Raw genomic sequence first — 23617 nt, forward strand, 5'->3', positions numbered from 1 at the left:
TTTAATTGTATTTTTAGATTTCGATCTCCAGATGTTGCTGCTGTTATTTTCGATATATGAATAATTTTTGATCGTGTGAATGTGGCTTCAGATCGCCTTGATCTGATATTTCTGGTAACAGTAATGTTCAGGGAGTGAAGGCGTGGGACGTGTCAGTGAATACTAATTACTGTCAGGAGCTGTCTTTGCCGCCCCCCCCCCCCCCCCCCTCTTTCCCCTTTTCCCTCTCTCCTCCTCCTCCCCCCTCCCTCCTCTATTTGTTTATTTATTTATCTATTTATTGCGCGCTGAAGGGGAATCCCCAGAAATCAGTATTTCATGCATGCATGGATCTGCAGGCCTTTATGTCTGCACAGGTCAGGTTTAAATCCACAGGCATGTCAAGCCTGTTAAAACTGAGCCACCTCCATTCAATACTGTGTGTGTGTGTGTGTGTGTGTGTGTGTGTGTGTGTGTGTGTGTGTGTGTGTGTGTGTAGGTGTTGAAGCAGCCATGTGGAGCAGAGAGAGCGCTCCTTCACTCCTCATCTGTCTGCTGGCTCTAGCAGCCCTCTGGAAAACCAGGTGAGACCCCCCAAATGGGCTGAGGATCACACACACTTTGCCTCCGGAGGCGGACCCCCCACTGGAGGAATTTCCCACCTCCCCCTAAACAGATTCATTAAAAGGATAAAAGGAAAGGGAGCAAGCAGGTTCTGTCGAGAGTGCAAGCTGTTGCAAGATCCTCTAGTCTTCCATGGTTTCCTGTATTGGTCTATTTAACATTGTACATTCCCATACATGCTTGTAGTGGTCAAATTGCATCATCCACTGAAAGTATGTTTTGTTTAAAATAAGAAAAAAACCATCTCTTATGCTCAATTATGTGTAACTGCCTTGTGTGAAAATGTGTCCACCCTGCTGCACTGTGTTATTGCCTTTGCTAAGCCTGCGTGCTGTTCCATCTGAGGACATCGCACATTATCACGTTTGGTGTGAAGGTGTCTTTTTAATATAGGCCAGAGTGACAGATCAGGTCATTCAGCTGCTTACGCTAAGGTACTGCGTTGGTAAAGGGAGGGTGCATCCCCTGTCTGAGGTGAAGGAGGAGGAGGGGAGAGATTAAAATAAGGCCACTGAAAAATTCCCCTGAGGCTTCAGGATCCCACTGATTCTAAAAAACTTGTCTCAGACAGCCTCATTGACTTGTGATGCTGTGGCCTTTTTTTTTCTTCCACATAAGGCATTTTGATATATCACAGTTGGAAAAGCAACAAAACAACTAAAGGCATCACTTTTGTTCATGTTTGGCTCACTGTCACACTGACAAAGTTTGGCGGGAGGGGGAAATAAGTCATTGAGAATATTGCTATAGCATCAGTGTGATATTTACAATAAGAAGGATCTAAATTCGAAACCATCACGCATTTTAAAAGGCTTGGACAAACAGGAAAACCTCTATGAATTTATGAAATCATTGGGTAATATTTGTTGATAAGTATTTCTTCTTTATTGACCTGGCTCTAAACCCAGTGCCACACTGTGGTGCAGTGGTTAGCCCTGTTGCCTCCAGTTTGAATCTGTTTAGGTACTTTCTATGCATGTTTTCTCCCGGTCTTTTTTTTCCAATAGCCTCCCACAATCCAATCACATGCTTGTTGGCTTAATTGGTGACTCTAAACTGCCTGTAGGTGGGAGCTGTGTAGATGATTGTCTGCCTCCCAGTGTTAGACTTGTGATGAACTGGTGACCTGTCCATCACAGCCAGTGTTTGCTGGGATAGACTCCAGCCCCCACAGTCCTATTGTGAATAAAGTGGGTGGATAAATAGATACATGCATAAATGGATTGATGTGAGCAGTGAATATTAAATTAAGTCAATCAGGAGAGAAACTTAAGCAATAGGCACTGATGTGCTACCTTAAATATTCTAATAAATAACTTGGTTGATGATAATATAATATATTGTAGTGGCTGTTGTGGGATGCCGGTTTCGCTGTCATGTGGGTTAGAGCAAGGACTTATGGGATGCCATTTCCTGGCACTTTTGTGTTATTGTTGTTATTATTCGGTCACTCTGCTCTGGGATATTAGTCAGAGCAAGTTCCATTTTAAATGTTACTTATAACACCATGACTGAGTAGGGTGTGCCAGCTGATCACACCCCTCCACATTATATCAAAAGTGTTGATACTTGTAAATAAAATCAGAGTTCTGAGTTCTGATAAAAATTCTCGAGCATCCATTCATTGCACACGCTGTAACCGCTACAGTATAAAATATAAATTGGGGACTTATCTAAAAAGTGAAATAGAAGATAGATGGATAAATGGTAATGTTACCAAGAAACATTACTGTCATGACTCAAGAGATTTGTGTGTGTATAGCATCCTATGTCATCAGCGCACTACTGGCATACCTCAAACGAAATTGCTTTAAAATACATTAACAACTCAACAAGTTATGTTAATATTTATAATGGAAAGATGCCTTGTGTCCATTGACAAACTTTAATTCAAATGCAAGGTAAATAAGCAGACGAAAATAAGTCTATAAACATTGTGAATATGCTGTTGTAGTGGTAAAAGTAACGAATAATTCTTGACATGTGATATATTATAAAGATATATTTACACATAAACAGCTGTTTACTACAGGTCTACCACGGCAGTGGACCAAACCACTCTCAAACATAAGAGGGGCAGACACAGTGTTTCTTAACATAACACATTTTAATTTGCACATAAAACTGACAAAAAATACTATTAATGGACATAATTATGTCATTAACAATGAATATTTTTTAGATTCACCATATACTACATGGGGAAACCATCTTATTTCTTAATTAAACGTAGAGACCACCACTTTTCTCAGACAAGAATCTTTTGTTATTGACGTTAGCATGGCCGCCCACCTTGTCAGTTAGCCACCAGGAGTATGTGACGTCTTTAGCTGCAAGTTATAAGGAAAACTTCTCCTGAAAACATTATTTCAACAAGGTTTTTACAACATGATTTTATTATTGGGAAGATTTCACTGTTTGTAATTTGTATTACACAAGAAAAGTCTTAACTTGCTTCTAAGCTCAGGTACAAAGTGACAGCTAGTGGGCTAACTTTAGCAGCACACGCGCACCTGGACATATAACGGCTATGGTTTATGTATACAGACACATTTTAAAGTTCAGGTTGTTTTTCTCCCAATGCTGATGCAGATGTTATAATTCATGTTTTTTTTTTTTTTATCCTAACGGAACATTAAAAACATGCAGCAATGAGACACTGTGAGTGAAGCACAAACAGTACAGAACTCTTCGAAATTAAAAATGAAATGTTTCCAGTGTGTGAGGTGAGAAGTAGACTACGCTAATCCAACACTTGCTAATTGGAGGCATGTGTACTCAACACAAAAAGAAAGTGGTTAATATTGTATTCCCATTGACAGCTTGAAGGAAAATATGCCCATAACCTGAGGCTGTTACACATGAGCTGTCAACAGTGGTGACTAAGCTGAGCTTTAATGTAGGACCTTATCTGAATTTATTTACCATGAATCTTTGCTCTGATTACATTTGCATATTCAGTAGTGTTTTGGCTCCAAGATCAGATGGCTCTCAAATGTTCTGCCTTGAACTGGGTCATCCATGTGGATGAGACACATTGTGCATGTTTGTGTGTGTAGGGGGGTTTATGTATGGGGTCTCTGCCAGATAATAATGACCCCTTTGCTTTCTGTAAAACAAGCCTCTGAGGAAATCCATATCCATTTAAAATGTGATCAGATCCCAGTTTGTTGACATGTCGCTCCAGCCGGTCACGTTGCTTTTATGTGTCTGCCAACCAGATCAGTGAATGCAGATTCCACATCTGATGCCTTCAAAACCAACATCACCCTGTTCACGCGCATCCTGGACAGCCTGCTCGATGGATATGACAACCGTCTACGGCCTGGTCTGGGAGGTAAGAAGACAATGTGCTGGGAAGTTTTACAGTTTATGCAACCTACTTGGAAAACTGTTATGAAATGGCATGTGTCCCTCTTCTTTTTTTTTTTTTTTTTACTTTTTAGAACGGTTGATGGCTCATTTGAAGTGAGAACACTTCATTTAACATCAGCTTTTGTAGTACCAATAACCTTTGGCAGCAGTCCCCTCTGGAGTAAACTGACAAACACACTCTGTCCACAAAACATTTAGATTATATAACTTGCACTCCACTTCCTGGAAAGTAACAGCAGCTAAAATGGCCACATATAAACCCCGCAGAGAGTTCAGCTCATGCTTGAGTTTTTCTGGAATATTCATACTTGCAGCAAAAAACCCCAGAGTTGACCTGTGGTGCTTTAATGTTGTGTACATTGTTGTAAAGCTATATCAAGAGCAAGAATATGGCTGATTGTCTGGCATATAGCAGTCTCTCCAGGATATACAGTATACCACCTTTCTCCACATTGTATGCAGGAATCAGCTTTATTGGTCATGCAGTTAAGTTTTAACTGAGTAATAAACTAAGTTCTGGCCATTATTGATATATTTCCTTATTAAACAGCAGTATGTTTAAAGGTTTTGGTATGCTACTCTTACCACTCTGTTCCACTTATAGTAACTTCATGTTTTTCTTTTAGGTACTCCAGATAGATAGATTAGTAGTGTTACATTTTGCTTCGATATTAATGTTTTTTTTCTACGAGCCTACTATTTATTGGCTAAAGATTGCTAACTTTGTCAACACAGTCAAGATGGGTAAAGGTAGAACATGAAGCATTAATTATGTACTATAGGTAAAAAAAAGAAGAAGAAGCAGCTACCTTCAAAATCAAAGGAAGTTGGTTGCACTGAATTTATTTGGTTCATCATTTCACTTGAGCTGAAAATCTTTAACGTTTAAATATAAAGGTTATTATGGCACTATTTTTTTACCATAACGGGATGTATATGGTCCCTGAACTAACAGTCCTGGTTTAGATTGATTGATTGCTTAATTGATTGATTGATTGATTGATCTTTATCTTGAACATGTAAAAAAATAACAAATAAAACATGAAATATAAAATATACAAATTAATTTAACAATGACATAAAAACTGTTTCAGAAACATACATTATATGATTTATAGTTCACTGTATCTGTATATATGGCCTGCAACTGTCATAACTGAGACACTTATTTTATGATTTTGCATAGGTTTTTCTTCACTTCTACTTTTTATCATACTTTTCTGAGCAGGATTAAAAACAAAAAAAGGTCATGCTGAGATAAAGCACGCCCCCCCAGACGGTTCCTGCCGTGGCCCCCCACACTTCAAACAAAATGGGCAATGGGTTACCTAAAGATATTTTAAAGAATGTACACTATATTCCCGGTAATCCTTTGAGAATATCAAGGACGTTTTAACTCTTTATTGTGCTTGTTATTTCAACATTGTGTTCATCAGTTCATCAAATCAATTTTTATTTTCTGAGACCAAAATGAAACGGTCATAATATGAATCATATATATTTACAGCAGTTAATTTGCTATTGGTGCGTTAATTGCTTTGGAAACTCATCATATTTGCAGTATTTAAACATGAGCAACTTAAAAAAAACGCTCACTTCACACACAGAAGATGGCGTCTGCATTTGGGTATTCGAGGAGCATCTTCTCCTCCACAGCACTAGTCTCTTCCTAGTCACCTCTCCCATTATCCTCCATGTTTGGCATCTCATTTCCAGCTGGCCCCTCACCCCCAAAGCTGAGCTCCTCCCTCAGGATTTGGTGCCATTTGAAATTCTAATTCCTGGGGCCATCAGCCCAGCCCAGGAGCTGCCATATGGGGAACAGACTTCCTTTGGCTTGGCAGTGTTCAGCCTGTTCAACTGGACCTACAGTTTTAGTGCCGCAAGCGTGTTTACTGGGTGGAAAAAAAGCTGATTATTACCTCCTCTCGCTGCTCTTTAGTGCAGTTATAAATGGCATTATGACAGTCCCAATGGTTTGAATTGGACATAAAGCAAATTTATTTGGAATTTTGATTGAGAAAGTCTACCAACTGCAAACCAGCCGACAGCTCTGAGGACGCAATTGAGTTGAAGACAGACTTCCACGAGATCAGCGATCTGAGATAAAATACTTAAATAAAACATTAAAAACATCAATTAGATGCTTTCAAGTGCGCTACAGAACCGCAAGCCCATACATTTTTATCAGATTTTACCCCAGCGGAGGCCCAGCCCCTCACCGCTCAGAGAGCCGTTCCCACGCTGCAGCCATTAATGTACAGAGAGACTAAACCACAGCACGGGCCTCTGAAAAAGAAGTGCAAAATGACATCAGATGCAATTTTCCACATCGGGGACACATTAGATATATATGTCTCATCTGTGGGAGAAAACACGTTAACGCTCCAATGGACTTTGGTTTATAACATGTTTATAATGACTGAAAAAAAAAGCCTCATCACAGCTGCATGAGTGTGCTCACTCATACATGCACTATATTCAGGGATAAAGAGTCCGTCCCTTTGACGGTTTTCATGGTTCAAGTAGCGGGCCAGGGAGAAAAGAAATCGGGCTGAACTCCAATGCATCTAATGTACTCTTCGTTCAGTGTATGAATCATCAAACATTCAGTCGTTTCCTTCAAAGGCTGGCTGCACATATATGTACATGCTGTACATACAGAGCACATATTTCAAAAAAAAATGTGGCCTTCATCAAAAAAGACATGTTCCTCTTCATCCTCTTGAAAGCAGCTGTTCTGGATGGCTACACATGTGGACAAAATAACAGGAACTCAAGCCGTAGCCTAAAAATAACCCAGATGGGGCCAAAATGCCAAAACTGCTCACTGAGGTAGACATGGTTGCAGTGCTGAGGCCGTGGATTGCATTATACTGTACAAAATAATAGGGAGTAGTTTGATTTAATGCTTAATAACAAAGTTGGACAATGAATCTTGGGCAGAGGTTGTCGAGATGAACCCCATGTTCCCTTGGGACTGCAAGAAGGTTTGAAGGGGGAGAAAAAACAATAACAACTGTAAGTGTTTCTACAATTAATTATTAGTTATTTAATTAATCACAGTGCTGTTCACAAAGAATAGAACAGAATCCGACCACAGTCAGATTTGCTGCTTTTGCAAATAAAAAAAATAAAGATATTTTCCTTCTGTTGTGTGGACTGAATCGCAATCCAAACTGCTTTAACCCCACAATGAGTTTTCATACTTCTCGCTTTCATGTGCTCTTTTAAAATGCATCAACTGGTTCTTTGTCATTTCCAGTGAAGTCGAGCCAGTCTGCGCAGTGAGCGCTGAAAGCACAGTTGCTCCTGCATCGTCATCACTGTGACTGCAAGGCCGCTCACTTCTGTTCACATTCACACTTCTTCTACTAATTTGTCTTTCCACTCCAAAAAAAAAAAAAAAGAAGCGTTATCTTGCTACCAGTTCGTGCTCGGAGCTGCTCCTTATGTCAACAGGGGGCGACCTCTGAAAATGCACGAAGCCACCGTTTCATGTCAACAAGACGTTTTCCTTTTTTTTTTGTCTGTGGTCTAAATGAAACTGAAAAATAAAAGGCATTCACAAACAAAAGAAACCGTTAAAAGTGCACAGGACAGCTTTATTTCTGAGGAAAAGGTTAAAATCGGATCCAAATATTTAAAAGTATTTTTCAAAGTTGAATTAATCTAAATTTCACGCACACACCTACTGAGATATTATGAGGTTTGAAGTTATAAAGTGTCTGAAAAGTGAAGCTAAACATTTCAAGAAATGGTTTTGTTTTTTTAGAGATGAAAGGGTTTTGGCTCAGCCCTGTCATTTCCATTCACTCTGTTTCTTTAAAAATAAAAAAGTGGCGTAGATATACTCTAATGTTTACCGTGGCATCTGGTCTGCTTACTCAGGGTGCAGCTTGTGAAGAAAGCAGCGTGGGAGATGTTCCTGTTACTTTCCTGATGGAACTCCTTAAAATGTTCAGCATCAACCGTTGTCATGTAAACGGGCACCCAAAACACAATGAAGGTTTTGGGGTCATCACTTGAAAACTTTGTGTAAACTGGGTCTAAGTGGGCAGCCTTGCATTTAGTTGGTGTCATCAGTCCGGCCTGCGGGTGAAGTGGCTTTCATCACTGTGAACGGGGAGTAGTGCAATTTCATGTTTTTAAACCACTTTTGTGTTGCAGTGAACAGAAGGAAGTTGGTGGTTTTACACAATCTTAGTTTGGTAGTTTTACACGATCTTAGTCCCACTGTAATCAACCAGCCTTGAGTTTTTCGCGGATGCGCTTTGTCGCTTCCCAAACTGGGGAGAGTTAATTTGACATTTGGATAGTAGCACAGTGGAATGCACAGTCCCTAACACAAGCAGGTTGTACTTTACCAATTAAACATGGTTCAGCAGGCCCATCTGTACCAAATGATTCAGATTATATGAAAAGCACGTGTTTATGACTGTTCCTGCTGAATAAATGAACTTTAGGTATTGTCCTTGTTCCCATAAATAAGTATCCTCATGTCTGCGGGCATTAAGTGCACTCTTGGTATTTTTAAATGCGTATTTTCCCTCAGGGCTGTGCTTTTCTAGCTTTGCAACTGCAAAAGTGGAGTCAGTTTTTACTGGTGGATTTGTTCCACCGTGTTTCATGTTTCACCATGCAAATAGAATGGGGCTTGTCATTTGGGTGGCGGATTTAGTTTTTCCACACACTTGTCTTTTTGTTGTTGTTGTGGCTTATTTGATGCAGGGCCGTGTATCCTATCACGATGCAATCCCAGCATGGGAAAAAAAAAAAAATCACCACCTGCCCAGTGTCAGCACTGATGATAAACTGATTGAATCGGGCAACCTTCATCAGGAATTTCATATGACAAATGTCAACAAGGCTGCATTTACATATACAGTGGATTCACAACAAGCAGCAGTCAGTGCAGGAAACCGAGCAGGGGGAGAGGATGTGGAATAGAGATTTCTACTCAGATTACTCACGGAACCTAAACTACAGACACACGAGTGCAACAAATCACAAACAAAAAGTAATTATAATACTTGCTTCCATGCCCTGTGCATTCAGAGCAATGTTATTTGTTCAAGCACAAAGACATTAATATCATTCACTTATGTGTTTGTGTTTATCGCAAATCAGATACTTATCGCAATACTAAACCACAATAGTATATGTGCACTTAGAAAATAAACTAACAAGACTGTTGGAACTAAATGTATATCGAAAGATCAATAACCTCTGAGATTTGTTCAGGATTGGCAGGATAGTAAATAACATTTATATGTACAAATGAACAGTAATACTTTGGCTAATTTGATCGAAAATGAATACTTCTGAAAAGTATTTTGGAATTTTTATGTTTTTCCTTTTGATTACATTTTATTCAAAGCTTGTCATGCAGAAAAAAAAACCACAATGAAAAAGCATTTTATTGTTTCATTCATAATTCATACCTTGAGGCGATTCATCTTATACTCACAACATCAAGAACACATGTTCACAAGTCATACATTACTCATCTCTTTTCACATATTCTTAGAAATCCACCATTTCCCCTGTTTTCACTGGGCGTGGTGATTGCTTTTGTCAATAAACATCATATATATACTGTATATAGGAAATAAGATGAGTAAACTGATCGAATCTGTGATTAAAGCTGCTCCACCATCAGACCAGACAATATGCATCAAGAAAATATATTTTGAATTGTAAGTAAATGGTAAAATGGTAAATGAATTTCACTTAGATAGCACTTTTCAACCACTTCAGCAGCCCCTATAGCGCCTAACACTGTTAATCACATTCACCCATTCACACACACTCATACACACACACCAATGAAAAACAGAAATCTCTGGTTGAAGGCAGGACTTCCTAAGAGTTGACATCAAATTATATTTTTCTTAAATGCTGATGGGAACTAGCAACAACTATATGATACAATACTATTGTAACCATGGTTACAACATGCTCAATATAAAACAACAGAAAGCAAAGCAGGTGTTTCAATCATTTATAACATCATATAATCAGTACATCACATAAACATTAGAAATATTAGAAATACAGGTACATCTCAAAAAACTAGAATATCATGAAAATGTTCAATATTTTTTGTCACTCATTTCAGAAAGTCAAATCCAGATATGATATAGGCTCATGACACAGAGTGAAATATTTCAAGCCTATATTTCTTGAAATGTTGATGATTATGACTTACAGATAGTGACAACCCAAAATTCAGTGTCTCAGAAAATTGGAATATTGTGGAAAAGTTCAGTTTTGGAAGGTCATGGTGTCACACTCTCATCAGCTAATTAACTCAAAACACCTGCAAAGGTTTCCTAAGCCTTTAAATGGTCTCTCAGTCTGGGTCACTAGGCTACACAAACATGGGGAAGACTGCTGACTTGACAGATGTCCAGAAGACAGTCATTGACACCCTCCACAAGAAGGGTAAGCCACAAAAGGGTTTGCTAATAAAGCTGGTTGTTCAGAGTGCTGTGTCCAAGCATGTTCATAGAAAGTTGAGTGGAAGGAAAAAGTGTGGTAGGAAAAGGTGCAGCAGCAAAAGGGATGGTCGCAGCCTTGAGAAGATTGTCAAACAAAATGCATTCCAGAATTTGGGGGAGCTTCACAAGGAGTGGACTGAGACTGGAGTCAGCGCATCAAGAGCTACTAGGCACAGACCAATCCTAGACATGGGACAGAAATGTGGCATTCCTGGTGTCGAGCCACTCCTGAACAAGAGATGACGTCAGAAGCGTCTTACCTGGGCTGTGGAGAAAAAGAACTGGACTGTTGCTCAGTGGTCCAAAGTCCTTGTTTCAGATGAAAGTAAATGTTCCATATCATTTTGAAATCAAGGTCCCAGAGTCTGGAGGAAGAGTGGAGAGGCTCAGAATCCACGTTGCTTGAAGTCCAGTGGGAATTTTCCACAGTCTGTGATGATTTGGGCTGCCATGTCATCTGCTGGTGTCGGTCCACTGTGTTTTCTGAAGTCCACAGTCAACGCAGCCATCTAGCAGGAAACTTTAGAGGATTTCATGCTTCCTTCTGCTGATGAGCTTTATGGAGATGCTGATTTCATTTTCCAGCAGGACTTGGCACCTGCCCACACTGCCAAAGGTACCAAAAGCTGGTTCAATGACTATGGCGTTACTGTTCTTGATTGGCCAGCAAACCGGCCTGACCTGAACCCCAGAGAGAATCTATGAGCTATTGTCAAGAGGAAGGTGAGAGACACCAGACCAACAATGCAGATGACCTGAAGGCTGCGATCAAAGCAACCTGGGCTTCCATTACGCCTGAGCAGTGCCACAGGTTGATCTCCTCCGTGCCACGCCGCTAAGTCATGCAAAAGGAGCCCAACCAAGTATTTAGTACATAGAAATGAACATACTTTTCAGAAGCCTTACATTTTTATTTTAAATATTCTTTTTTTCTTGATCTTATGTAGTAAGATTATTTTCTGAGACACTGAATTTTGGGTTTTCACTATCTGTAAGCCATAATCATCAACATTTCAAGAAATAAAGGCTTGAAATATTTCACTCTGTGTCATGAGCCTATATCATATCTGGGTTTGACTTTCTGAAATGAGTGACAAAAAATATTGAACATTTTCATGATTATCAAAATTTTTGAGATGTACCTGTATGTATGTATGTATGTATACAATAAACTACTGTAAGCGACAATACTTGATAATATATTTTACTATACTACACCAGACTACACCATACTGTACTGTACCATACACTATACTATACCATACTATACTACTTAGAAAAACCTTAACTTTCAAAAGTTTTTTTAACATTTTAAAACAATAAACATTTACAATCATAAAATCACGTTTTCCATACAATACTATATAATACTATACTATCTGAGCCATATTATACTGGTTTATAATACTTAATATACTCTACTAACTAAATAGATCAATTCTATTGAAGCATGAGGTTTCTAAATCTAGCATTTGAAGAAAGTAGCATTTTTCTCATACGCAACATGCTCATGTGATGATTATAAAGCCCTCAAATCACAGTTTAGTGTGACATGAAGGATCTTGTGTATACATGGCTGCTGTGCATATATAAAAGACTTCATGAAATTGATTTGCATCTTTTCCATATGTGCAATCTCAAGTAAATTAGGAGCTTGTGTGTGTTGTGTTGAAATCCAGAGTGCCTTTTTACAAGAAGAGGAAACACAGCAAGATGGCATTTAGTGTCAGACATGCTTTCTACTGAGGTGCAGCTTCGTGTGCGCGTCAACAAAATAAATAAATCAAACTAATGGAGGGCCCCATGTGCAAGGGTAAAAAAAAAAAAAAAGAAGATCCATTTAAATCAGGCTTATTCACATACCAGGACCCTTGCCTGTGTAATAAAATACATCTGGCTGTATATCTTTCTAAATTGATTGAACCTATTGCCCAACAGCCATGATTTACATCACCTCAAGAACGAGAGAAGAACGCAACAGACTGTAATTTACTGTTTAGTTTCAATTCATCAATCTTGTACTAATACGATGTTTAGTGATTCCTTTTAACTCTGAGGAAGACATTTAATTTTTTTTTTGTTTTAAATTATGGGAGATAAAAGTAAAGTATCCCGAAAGAAAACAGTTCTTTCCGTGCAGTTGCAGAGTATTAAAAAACAGTGAGGACATTACTTTGTGAAGCCCGAGCTCCATTATAAACCACTTCCATTCCGTGTCCTGGTGGAGCAACGTGGACGGAGGCTCACCTCGCCATACATGAGAGCACTTTACCAAGAGTAATGATCTCTTTAGACGGTATGTAAGATGCTGTTTGTGGCGTAGAGCCGAGTGTGGAGTAAAACGTGAAAGCTTTTTGAATTGACCAAGCATGAGAGATTGAGCTTCAGTAATTATTGAAAGAGACAGAGTGTAGTGAAAAGCAAATGGACCCAATGCAGCAGCGCAGACACACTATCAGTCCAACAGCAAACACAGCAGGCTGCGCAAGTTCCTATCTGTGGCATCAGTGTGAACATTTAGGACAAATTTTATACGCTTAGAAACAAAGCGTTTACGTCGCTTCGGTTCAATAAATTGAATGCTGTGTGAGCAGGTTGTGAATTGAGGTTGTATAGGTGAGCCGAACACATCGTGGCTCCATGTGAATGGGAAAGAGAGACAAACTGAAAATAAATATCATCCTGATTGTTCACATTTTGCCTATATAATACTGCTGCATATTTCAAACGCGGTATATTTTTCTATTTGCATATACATAGTAGAGCTAAGAATTGCTTCTTGCTTGTTTGATGACACCGGAAACTTCTTAAAAATCCACTTGCATTTGCATTTCTGATGTGAGCTCACTGTCACAGCTGTCCACTGTGATAAACGCAGTGTATTCATGTTTTTCCAGATGATTGTTTTTAATTAGAGGCAGCAGTTTCAGGACCTGCTGGGTTCACAGCAGCTCTGAGACAGCGTCAGGTTGATATCACTGAAATTAGATTACGCTGTAGTGCCACATGCATGCAGCTGTAATATGAATACAACACGTGAAGCGTCGCACAAAGATTGTTGAGATACTGTCAGAATTTTGTTGCCGGTTGTCTCACAGTGCGACACAGAACCATGGATTTAGAGCCAAAATCACAGATACAGCCACGATTCTCTCCTGATTGTTAACTTTCTTCTGACACACTGTTTACATGGCAATGTTTTCATTTCAAGTGAAATTTTAAACCTTTCATTGAATTTTGGCTGTCCGTTTACACGACAACGGTGCTTGGAGCAACTTTTTGTAAACGCTGTGACTCCAAAACGTTTATTCCTGAAATGAAAATGCAAAAGCGATGTTTTCACTCGAAATGGGGTCAGAAATTGTGGACTGAGAGACGTTTATGCTAATCAATAAGTATTCAGCATGCAACGTGATTCATGACCGTATTGTTACTTACAGCATATATCAAAATGTACCTGTATATAGCATCTGGTCCCACGAGAGGTCGAGACACAGAAACATTTAAAGTGGATTTGACTAACGGTAAGAAAACGTCACCTTAAAGCAGAGTCTATAAAACAGAATTTAGAGTAAAAATGATTAAAAAATCACTGCAGATTCCTGAAACAGAGCAGCAGAAAGATATCAGAGTGCATGAGAAAGTCTACGACTTTTGATACCAAACTGTATAATAAGCTATTTTCTGTGTTGTACATCAGATTTTGACTTATTCAAATTCTGATTTCCTGACTGATCATCTCATCTCCTACATTGCATTTTTCTTTCTTTCTTTTTCTTTTTTTTTTTAATTCAGATCGATGTGCTGTAACCCTGAAATATGTATGATAATTTCATTCAACAACACATCGAACTCCACATTTCTTAGCCTCTCAGTGCTCCATCCAGTCATTCCAAGATGAACACAAGCAAGTTTCTGGCTGAATGTGTTTGTGTTTACTTTGTCCAAAACACTCATTTGGATACTGTTGTTTGCGTGCACCGTCACTCATCCTGTTCTTATTAAATCGTCTTGCAATTTAGCTCGCTTTGTTCAGGATGTGGGTAAATTAGGCTAATAGTTTGAATAGGAGAAGTATTTTTTAAATCATGTATATATACAGTATATCTCAGTAGTCCATGGACAATAATGTAACCCCATACCATGAGAGATACAGGCTCTGGATACCAAGCTGGATGATTCTTCTGACCACATAGGAGTTTTCCAATCTGCCTCAGTTCAATATGAATTTCTTTTTCTCCAAGATGGGCACTGTTTTATTGATTGTGTTTGTGTGGGAGGTTTTCCTAGAATGACATGTTCTTACAGACAGTGGTTTCAGGTTGTGTTCTTGAGTCCATGCAGTGGTTTCCAGCTCAGAATCATGTCTGTTCTTATTCCAGTGCTGCCCGAGGGCTTGAAGATCACCAGCATTCACTCTTGACCTTCAGCCTTGTGCCCTTGTGCAAACAGATTTCTCCACAGTTCCTTATTGATTTGATAGTATACACTGCAGATGACGGGATCTTCAAAGAGTAATTATTTCATTTCCAAATTTATTTCGAGCTACACAACACAGGCATAAAAGCCAGAAAAAAATACAATAAAAGAAAAAATAATATCAACACTCTAGCTCGAAAAGGAGTGGGAAGAAGACAAGCTTATTAACTCCCACCCCTGTTCATAAACTTAAATAATAATGATAATGTGGCTGCTACAATAACACTGTTAAAATAAAACAGAAAATAAAACAACAACAAAAACAGCCAAGACATATAGTCTATTAGATAATGTATGATATTACTAATACAATATAATCACTTAGTTATTTCTTGTTACTGAATTACATGTTATATCCTCTTACAATAATAACAACCATAATGATAAAAAATAATGATACCAATAACAATAATAACAACTGCAATAGTATAATAGTAATAACAACAATAGACTTCATCATTAGCTAGATCTGACCATTAAAGTATTAAAGTATACATCACTTTGTAACACCCATTAGTAATCAAGTGCCCATATCCTCCTTCTGGTATTTTGACCATACTATTTTTTTATATCTTGATTTGAATTGATGAATATTTGGACATTTTTTGTGCTCTACTCCCAATTTGTTCCAGAGTTTAACTCCACATACAGACACACACATACTTTTCCTAGTGGAAGACACTGCTTGAACCTTAAAGTTATCACACCCCCTCAGGTTATATCCCCCTTCTGTGCGTGCAAAAAGCATTTGTATTCTTGCAGGTAGCACATTTTTATTAGCTTTAAACAGAAGTTGGGCAGTAGAGAATTCAACTAAATCATGCAATTTTAACATTTTAGACTGCAAAAATAATATATTAGTGTGATCACAATATCCTACTTTGTGTATAATTCTTACAGCCCGTTTTTGGAGTATAACAAGGGGGTGTAATGAACTTTTATAGTTATTGCCCCAAACTTCTATACAATAATTTAGATATGGCAAAACTAACGAACCATATAATAGAAATAATGCATTGTAATTTAAGAAAACTTGGCTTTATTAATGATTGAGATGCTTTTGGAGACTTTACCTTGTATGTGACTTATGTGTGGTTTCCAGCTTAATTTACTGTCAATGGTGACTCCTAAGAATTTAATTTCTGATACTGTATCTAAAACTACACCGTCTATAATTACTGGGTCTGGTTTTCCATTATAATTACCGAAAAACATTACTTTTGTTTTGTTTAAGTTGAGGGACAATTTGTTAATGTCCATCCATGTTTTTAATTTCCTTAGTTCACAGTTTAGATTAGTTATTAAATTACTATAATTGTCATTAGAATAGAAAATGTTTGTGTCGTCTGCGAAAATAACTAATTTTAATAATTTTGACACATTAAAAATGTCATTAATGTATAAATTGAACAACTTTGGGCCTAAGACAGATCCCTGTGGGACCCCACAACCAATGTCCAAATATCCTGATGTAAACTCCCCCATCTTCACATACTGTTGTCTCCCAGTTAAATAGCTTTGAATCCAACTCAAAGCCACTCCCCTTATGCCATATCTGTCTAATTTCTTTAATAATATAGAATGATTAAGTGTATCAAATGCTTTTTTCAAGTCAATAAATACTCCAGCTGCATGTTTCTTTCCCTCTAAGCTATTGTTAATCTCTTCTATTGCATCGATGATGGCCATTGAAGTTGACCTTGCTGCTCGAAACCCATACTGACCTTCATTAATTAGTTCATGCTTCTCTATGAAATTGTCCATGCTACTGTTTCTCTAAGATTTTAGAAAACTGGGGGAGCAAAGAGACAGGTCTGTAGTTAGTGAAGATGTGTTTGTTCCCATTTTTATGTATTGGTATAACTTTTGCAATTTTCATTTTATTTGGAAATGTTCCTGTTTGAAACGATAAGTTGCATATGTAAGTTAATGGTTTCACGATACCATATATAAGTTGTTTAACTAGTGTCATGTCTATATCAAAACAATCTGTAGACAATTTATTCTTACACCCGTTAACAACATTTATTATTTCTGCTTCAGTTACTCCAGTCAAAAACATGGTTTTTGAATTAATGTCAATCAATGACTCCATTTCGTTGCTACTACACTCCGGAATCTCTGCTGCCAGATCCGGTCCAACATTTACAAAAAATCTATTAAAACTTTCCACAATATCATTCATATTATGATTGTCATTGTTCCCATCAGTGAAATAGTTTGGATATGAATTATTGTTTGCATTACCTTTGATTATAGTGTTTAGTATTCCCCATACCCCTTTCATGTTGTTCTTGTTTTTATATAATAGATTGGTATAATATAGTTTCTTAGTATTTCTTAATATATCGGTCAGTTTATTTTTATATGTTTTATATCTTCTTTCAGAGTCATCTGTTTTTAGTCTAATAAACTGTCTATATAGAGTATTTTTCTTCTTACATGCATTTTGTAAACCCTTGGTTAACCACGGACATTTTATTGTTTTGCTGTTTTTACTAAATTGCCGAATTGGACAGTTTTTATTGTATACTACACTAAAGATTTCCATGAAAGTATCATAAGCACTATCTACATCATTCTTGTTATATACCTCTCTCCAATCTTGTTTTATTAAGTCACTATAAAGTGAATAAATTGAGTCCTCAGTTTTTGCGCGTTTATAACAATATTTTTGAGGTGATTTTTGATCTAACCCTTTATCATCATACACAGTAAATACGGGCAGATGATCCGTTATATCACAAACCATTAGGCCGCTGACATTTGTGAACTGCATATTGTTAGTGAAGATGTTGTCAATGAGGGTAGCACTGTGCTTTGTTATTCTGCTAGGTCTTGTGACAGTCGGGTATAAACTCAAACTGTACATCCTATTAATATACTCATCTGTAGTCTTATGTTTATTTGGATTGATCAAATCAATGTTATAATCCCCACAGATAAATAATACTTTGTTACTTAATTCTGAGAATGTTTTTTCTGCCCAGTTTGTAAATATTTCCACGGATGAGCCTGGTGACCTGTATAGACAACTAACTATTATATTTTTCTTTTTTACATTGATAATTTCTATTGATAAGCATTCAAGTAAGTTGTTTATTGATGCTGTCATATTTTCTAATATTTTGAATTTAAATTCCTTGAGGACGTATATAGCAACTCCTCCTCCCCCTTTATTGTTTCTGTTTACATAGTTTAACGTATAATTATTTAACTCAAAAACAATGCCTTTATCCTCATTAAACCATGTTTCTGATATTGCAATGAGACTAAATGGATGCTCAAACTGTTGTACGTAATCTTTGATTGCGTCAAAATTCGCGTACATGCTTCTACTATTGAAATGAATAATTGAGAATTTCCCTTCCATTTTAACAGAGTTGTTAAATTCATTCTCAGTGTAGTATTTGCAATTAATTGCGTTAGCTGTTAAGAACAGGTTATCTGGGTCTAACTGATCTTCCAAATCTAAAACATTATGTTCGGTGTACTCAAACGTTTTCAGCTCCAGTTCTTGGTAGTCACATATCCTCTGTGCGATGTGGTTCATGTCCCCAGGTGTACAGTTAGTACTGTCAGCGCGTGAAGCCATGTTTGAGTTTTTGTTTGTTACCTCCATGTCCAATCCAGTCCTAATCCAGTCCATGCCATGATGATGTAGTATAATCCAGAGACATTAGACAATAAAGGACTTTTTTTTCGGAAATTGTTCCAGTATTTAAGATGTAGTGTTATACAAATTAGTAAACCTCTATCACAAAATGCACTCCTGGCTGTTTTATGTTATTTTATTTACTCAGTTTTTTTTTCAGATGTGTTTCTGTGAAAGGTTTGCAGGAATCTATGCACGACCCACATTCCTACATCAGAGCTTGTTTTTTTTTTTTGTTTCAGTATTTCAATTTAGTTTTGTCTTAGTCCCTCTGACTTGTTTTCTCTTATCCAGACAGGGTAACTGAGGTGAAGACAAACATCTACGTCACCAGCTTTGGACCAGTTTCAGACACAGACATGGTGAGCAAAGACTTTTGGTTTGATACTGTGTTTCACTTATTGTTTCTGTTGTTGTGAGTGGTAACACTCCCTGCTCCCCTTTAAAAGGAAGAAAAAAAATGCCTCTGTTGCTTTATTTTTAGCTTTATTATGGCTTCTCCTACACTTGTAATCGCATCACTGTGTCTTTTGCTTTTCCCCTCTCTGCTCACTGAAGTAGGACGAGTATTCCTCACTACGGCACAATGTCTATTCATCTGACAATTTTCATCTTATAAATTATTGAAAATCTTCTTGCTATTCCAGTCACTCCTTTGTTTATCCTGGGCATCCCTGTTTATCATTCGGAAACATTCGCCCACCTTTCACGTCATATCAACAGCATCCTTTCTATTGTCCGGCACCCATTTTCCCAGTGATTGATGTATTGATTGAATAATGAAAACCCTGGATGTTCAATGCGCTGGCCCCTGAAAGATATGCTAATCAGGAGGCTCTTAGCTGAACGCAAACCACCACTTAAGCGGGAGCAGGTCTAAGACACAGACATATTAGGCTAAAGACTGGAATTTGTTTTTTTTATTTTAGCCAGATTACCCACAATGATTGAGTCACTCTCCCATAGGGTGACCTGTGCACTCAATGTCAGTTAAATATCTCCTGATTCCTGCTTCTAAATATATCCCTCGGATAAACAGATGGGCAGACAAACAAACTGCCAACTGGAAAAGATTTTTTTTTCCTTCAATTTCACTGGCAGGGGTGATCACAGTGTGTCTTTGCTGCAGCCATTAGTGCTCATAACCTAAAAAGTAAGCCAAACACGATGAGGTCAAAAGCACAGATGCAGTCCAGCCATTGGGGAGAAATGTCCACGGGTTAGTAATCATCAATTTATGCTCCGATTTGAAGCATTTTATGACTTCTTCACATGTAAAATGAACATATGGCTTGTGAAAAATTGGGTAGGAGGCTAAAAACATACGATTTATTTGCTCTAGCGCAGACAGCAGTCTCATAAAAAATGAGAAAGAAAATGAAATATTTCCTTCTGATGGGATTGATTTATTCAGACACTGGAGCAATTCAGCTGATTGCTGAGGCCGGCCCCTTGTTGTGTGGTCTACAGGATTTATTAAAGGTCTCTAAAAGCCAAAGGAAATAATTAGAAATAGCAAAAGGGAAAGAAAAAGTGTGGCTATGTTTGTCGACATGAGCTTCAGCCACACAAACAGGACAAAAGAATGTGAGAATATACCACAATTATAAAATGTGGGATACCCACCTTCATTCATGGCCAACGCCCTGCAAACCCTGTTTGCAAAGTATAGAAGACAAGTATCAACATTTAATATATTTATTATGAAACAATTACACAAAACTAGAAAATAAGGCGCCGACTCTCTAAAGAGCTCTTGTAGGTTTCCCCAAAAAGGAGTTTAACAAGGGCTTTATGTCAGAGATGTGTACACATTAGTAATAGATTCATTCATCCATTCATCCATCCATCCATCCATATCTGGTATGGAGTACCAGGCGTGTGTACCAGAATATCCCAAATACCTGGAGGATTTTATGCCAATAAATATTGTACAGTTGGCAATGTCACATACGTCTTGAAAATATATTTGGGTAATGAGGATTGCGTCAGTTTTGAAAGTGTTTATAAAGGCCTGCGATGTTGCTACAAGTTTTTGGACTGCAGGTGACAACTCTTACAAACACAAGGACAGAGACCCTCGTCTGGGCTCAAACTGAAAATGTGAAGCGAGACTGCTTACCACTACTGTACTGTAACCACAATTACTTCATTGAAAGGTCATGCCCTCCTCTGAATTTGTGTGTTTTTAATGGCTTTTTGTACAGATTTAGGGGTGCATGGCACAGAGAAAGCAGCTGTTTCATTATGTAATATACTGTATGTACTAACTCGAAGGCTCACATTTGAATGGGATTTGAAGGCAAAAACAAACATGTAGACTCACTTTTAAATTAGAACCAGAATTACTTGCAATGGAAAACAACAAGCAGGAAAGGTTTCATCTAACCTTTAGTGTTTTGCTGAAATGATGTGCTTACCATGAGGGTTTCCTATCCACTTTGAATGGCTCATATTTCCTGCATCGCTTAATTTGTTGCACCCTTATTTTCCTGGATTAAATGCTTAAATAGCCAGCCTGTCAAGATGGCCAAAACCAACTCAAAAGCAAATCTATCCTCATACTGTAGGAGCCACCAAGGAATTAAATTGGACGGTGTTATACTGGACACCTTCATTGTCCTGTGATCTAAATGTCAGAGGCTTTACAACTGTGACAAGGAGAAGAGAAAAAAAATTATCTCTAGAGGAATTCATCTCTCTGCATCTCACCCTCGCGAGCTGCGTGTGAATCACACAAGCGCACGCACTGTCACACGTACACACATTTCACAGCGCAGCGCTTTCTGCCCTGAATCCTTTCCCATGTGTGGTCTCTTTTGGCAACAGAGGATTGTGGGTCAAGGGGTTGTCTTGGCCCTGGAGCCAGCTCAGGAAAGAACCGGCTCAGGAGAGTGTGCAGACCTCACCGTGATGGAGCTTTGACAAATAAAGAAGGCCATTCAGGGACTCTTTTTCTTGTTTTTTTTTTTTTTTCTTCCTAAAAGCAGTGGCAGGTGGAGTCAATTGTGAAGACCTGCTTGTTGTAGGCTCCCAAAGAGCAAGACAAGGGAACCTGCACTTTGTTTTAGTTCATGCTTTATGAGAAGAAGTTGAAATTAATTGTCATTCATGGGAAAATAAAAGAAGACGAGACCAGGTTTAAACTGAATGTATGGCTGGACTGTGTGAGAAACACTCAAGGGCTTTTAGTCCCACACCTGTTGACTCCTGAGCACCAAACCAAGATGATAAGATACAAAACTAAAATCAGGTCGGACAGTCCATGAGAGGAAAAAAAACAATGATCCATTCCACTAAACTTTGTCCATTAGTCCAATAACTGAAACATCTTTAAAAACACGTAATGCCTACATACATTGTTGAGAAATTCCTTTTCTTCTCTGCCCAACCAGTTGTTAGCATAATTTTTTATCCCAAATAGCAGCGTGTCAGAAAATGTTACTGATAATAAATGTGTGTTCTTTGTAGTTTATGGCTTTACACAGAAACATCTTAATGATAGATAGATAGATAGATAGATAGATAGATAGATAGATAGATAGATAGATAGATAGATAGATAGATAGATAGATAGATAGATAGATAGATAGATAGATAGATAGATAGATAGATAGATAGACGGAACACTTTCATTGCATTGTGGGTCTCCGTTTACATGACAACGGTTCTCTGAGGCACTGAAAACATAACTCAGCTACAGACTTAATCTATACTAGTCGTAGGTAGTGAGAAGTCTTATCTGTGCTGTACATTCCATCAGAATAAGTTCTGAGGGTATTTTCTGTTTTTCTGTCCTCAGGAGTACACCATAGATGTTTTCTTCCGACAAAGCTGGAAGGATGAGAGGTTGAAATTTCATGGCCCAATGAACATTTTGCCGCTCAACAACCTGATGGCGAGTAAGATCTGGACCCCCGACACTTTCTTCCACAACGGGAAAAAGTCTGTGGCTCATAACATGACCATGCCAAACAAACTGTTGAGGATCAAAGATGATGGGACGCTGCTGTACACCATGAGGTGAGTCGAGACACGAAGGGACATATGAAGGAAAAGAAATCACAGTTAAATGTAAAGCTGAAGAAATTTAATGGTACATTATGGAATATTGTTTTGCTTGAATTCATTAAGATGAGTAAATACTTACTTCTGCCACCTATTGCATGTAGTGGCACGAAACAAATTCTACATGCTGCACCTTTTAAAAAAATCCTTTGGAAAGTCTATTAAAGTGCAGAGGCAGCATTCATATAGTATATTTCCTTTTTTTTTCCAGCAAGTCTGACACATTTCTTGTAAATCTTTTCATCCCTGTTTACCTGGATACAAGACATTTTGAAACCACTTATTCCAGGCAGATGATTTTAAATGACAAAACGTTGCAAGTTATTTTAGGAGTGGTGGAATAATGTTTTTAATAATAAATACAGTGCAGATTCTTATCATGTAGCGCACCTCCAGCCTCACCACAGACACACACAGGCCGTGTGATTCGTGCTGGTCTCTGCAGTGCCTTGTTTACTTTGCTCCGCTGATTACAGTTAAGGTGAATTATTTTTGTTTCAAGGCATTACAGATGGGAAGGTTCTTGAATAGTGCATGAGGCTTGCGAGTCTTCTATTTCATTTGGAGATGGTGCCTTAATCTGTGTTGTTTACTTTGTCATGCATTTGTAACGTCGCCTTAATTTTCTGTGAATTGGATGCAGGTTAACTGTGCATGCAGAGTGCCCCATGCATCTGGAGGATTTCCCCATGGACTTTCATTCCTGTCCACTAAAATTTGGCAGCTGTGAGTAACTCTGATGATGATAGTGCCTGAGGGAACTTTAAGTAAAATGCGTTCTTTCTTTTACTTTCAGTTTTTTTTTTTTTGTCTTTCTACTTCTTCTCCTCACCGGTTCTTTGGCCAAAGAGATCAGCCTGGGAACCGAGGCCACGTTTGCACGTACCCGGGTTTTTAAAAAGCTAAGATATTTTTCTGCGTTTCGGTCACGCAT

At 38.1% G+C, this 23617-nt stretch overlaps 1 protein-coding gene across 1 annotated transcript in view; it reads left to right on the forward strand.

The window, feature by feature from the left end:
- Positions 1-492: 492 nt before the first annotated feature.
- The window catches only part of gabra2b (gamma-aminobutyric acid type A receptor subunit alpha2b), a gene marked incomplete at both ends in the record, with an annotated part of 40392 nt that continues 17267 nt past the window's right edge, over positions 493-23617 (forward strand). The window contains 5 exons of the mRNA XM_080466049.1: positions 493-563; positions 3825-3940; positions 18910-18977; positions 22418-22638; positions 23327-23409. Of these exons, the coding sequence (XP_080322175.1) occupies positions 493-563; positions 3825-3940; positions 18910-18977; positions 22418-22638; positions 23327-23409 (559 nt within the window). The remainder of the gene's footprint in view (positions 564-3824; positions 3941-18909; positions 18978-22417; positions 22639-23326; positions 23410-23617) is intronic.

Source organism: Lipophrys pholis, assembly GCF_963383615.2.
Source record: "Lipophrys pholis genome assembly, chromosome: 6".
NCBI classification, from domain to species: domain Eukaryota; kingdom Metazoa; phylum Chordata; class Actinopteri; order Blenniiformes; family Blenniidae; genus Lipophrys; species Lipophrys pholis.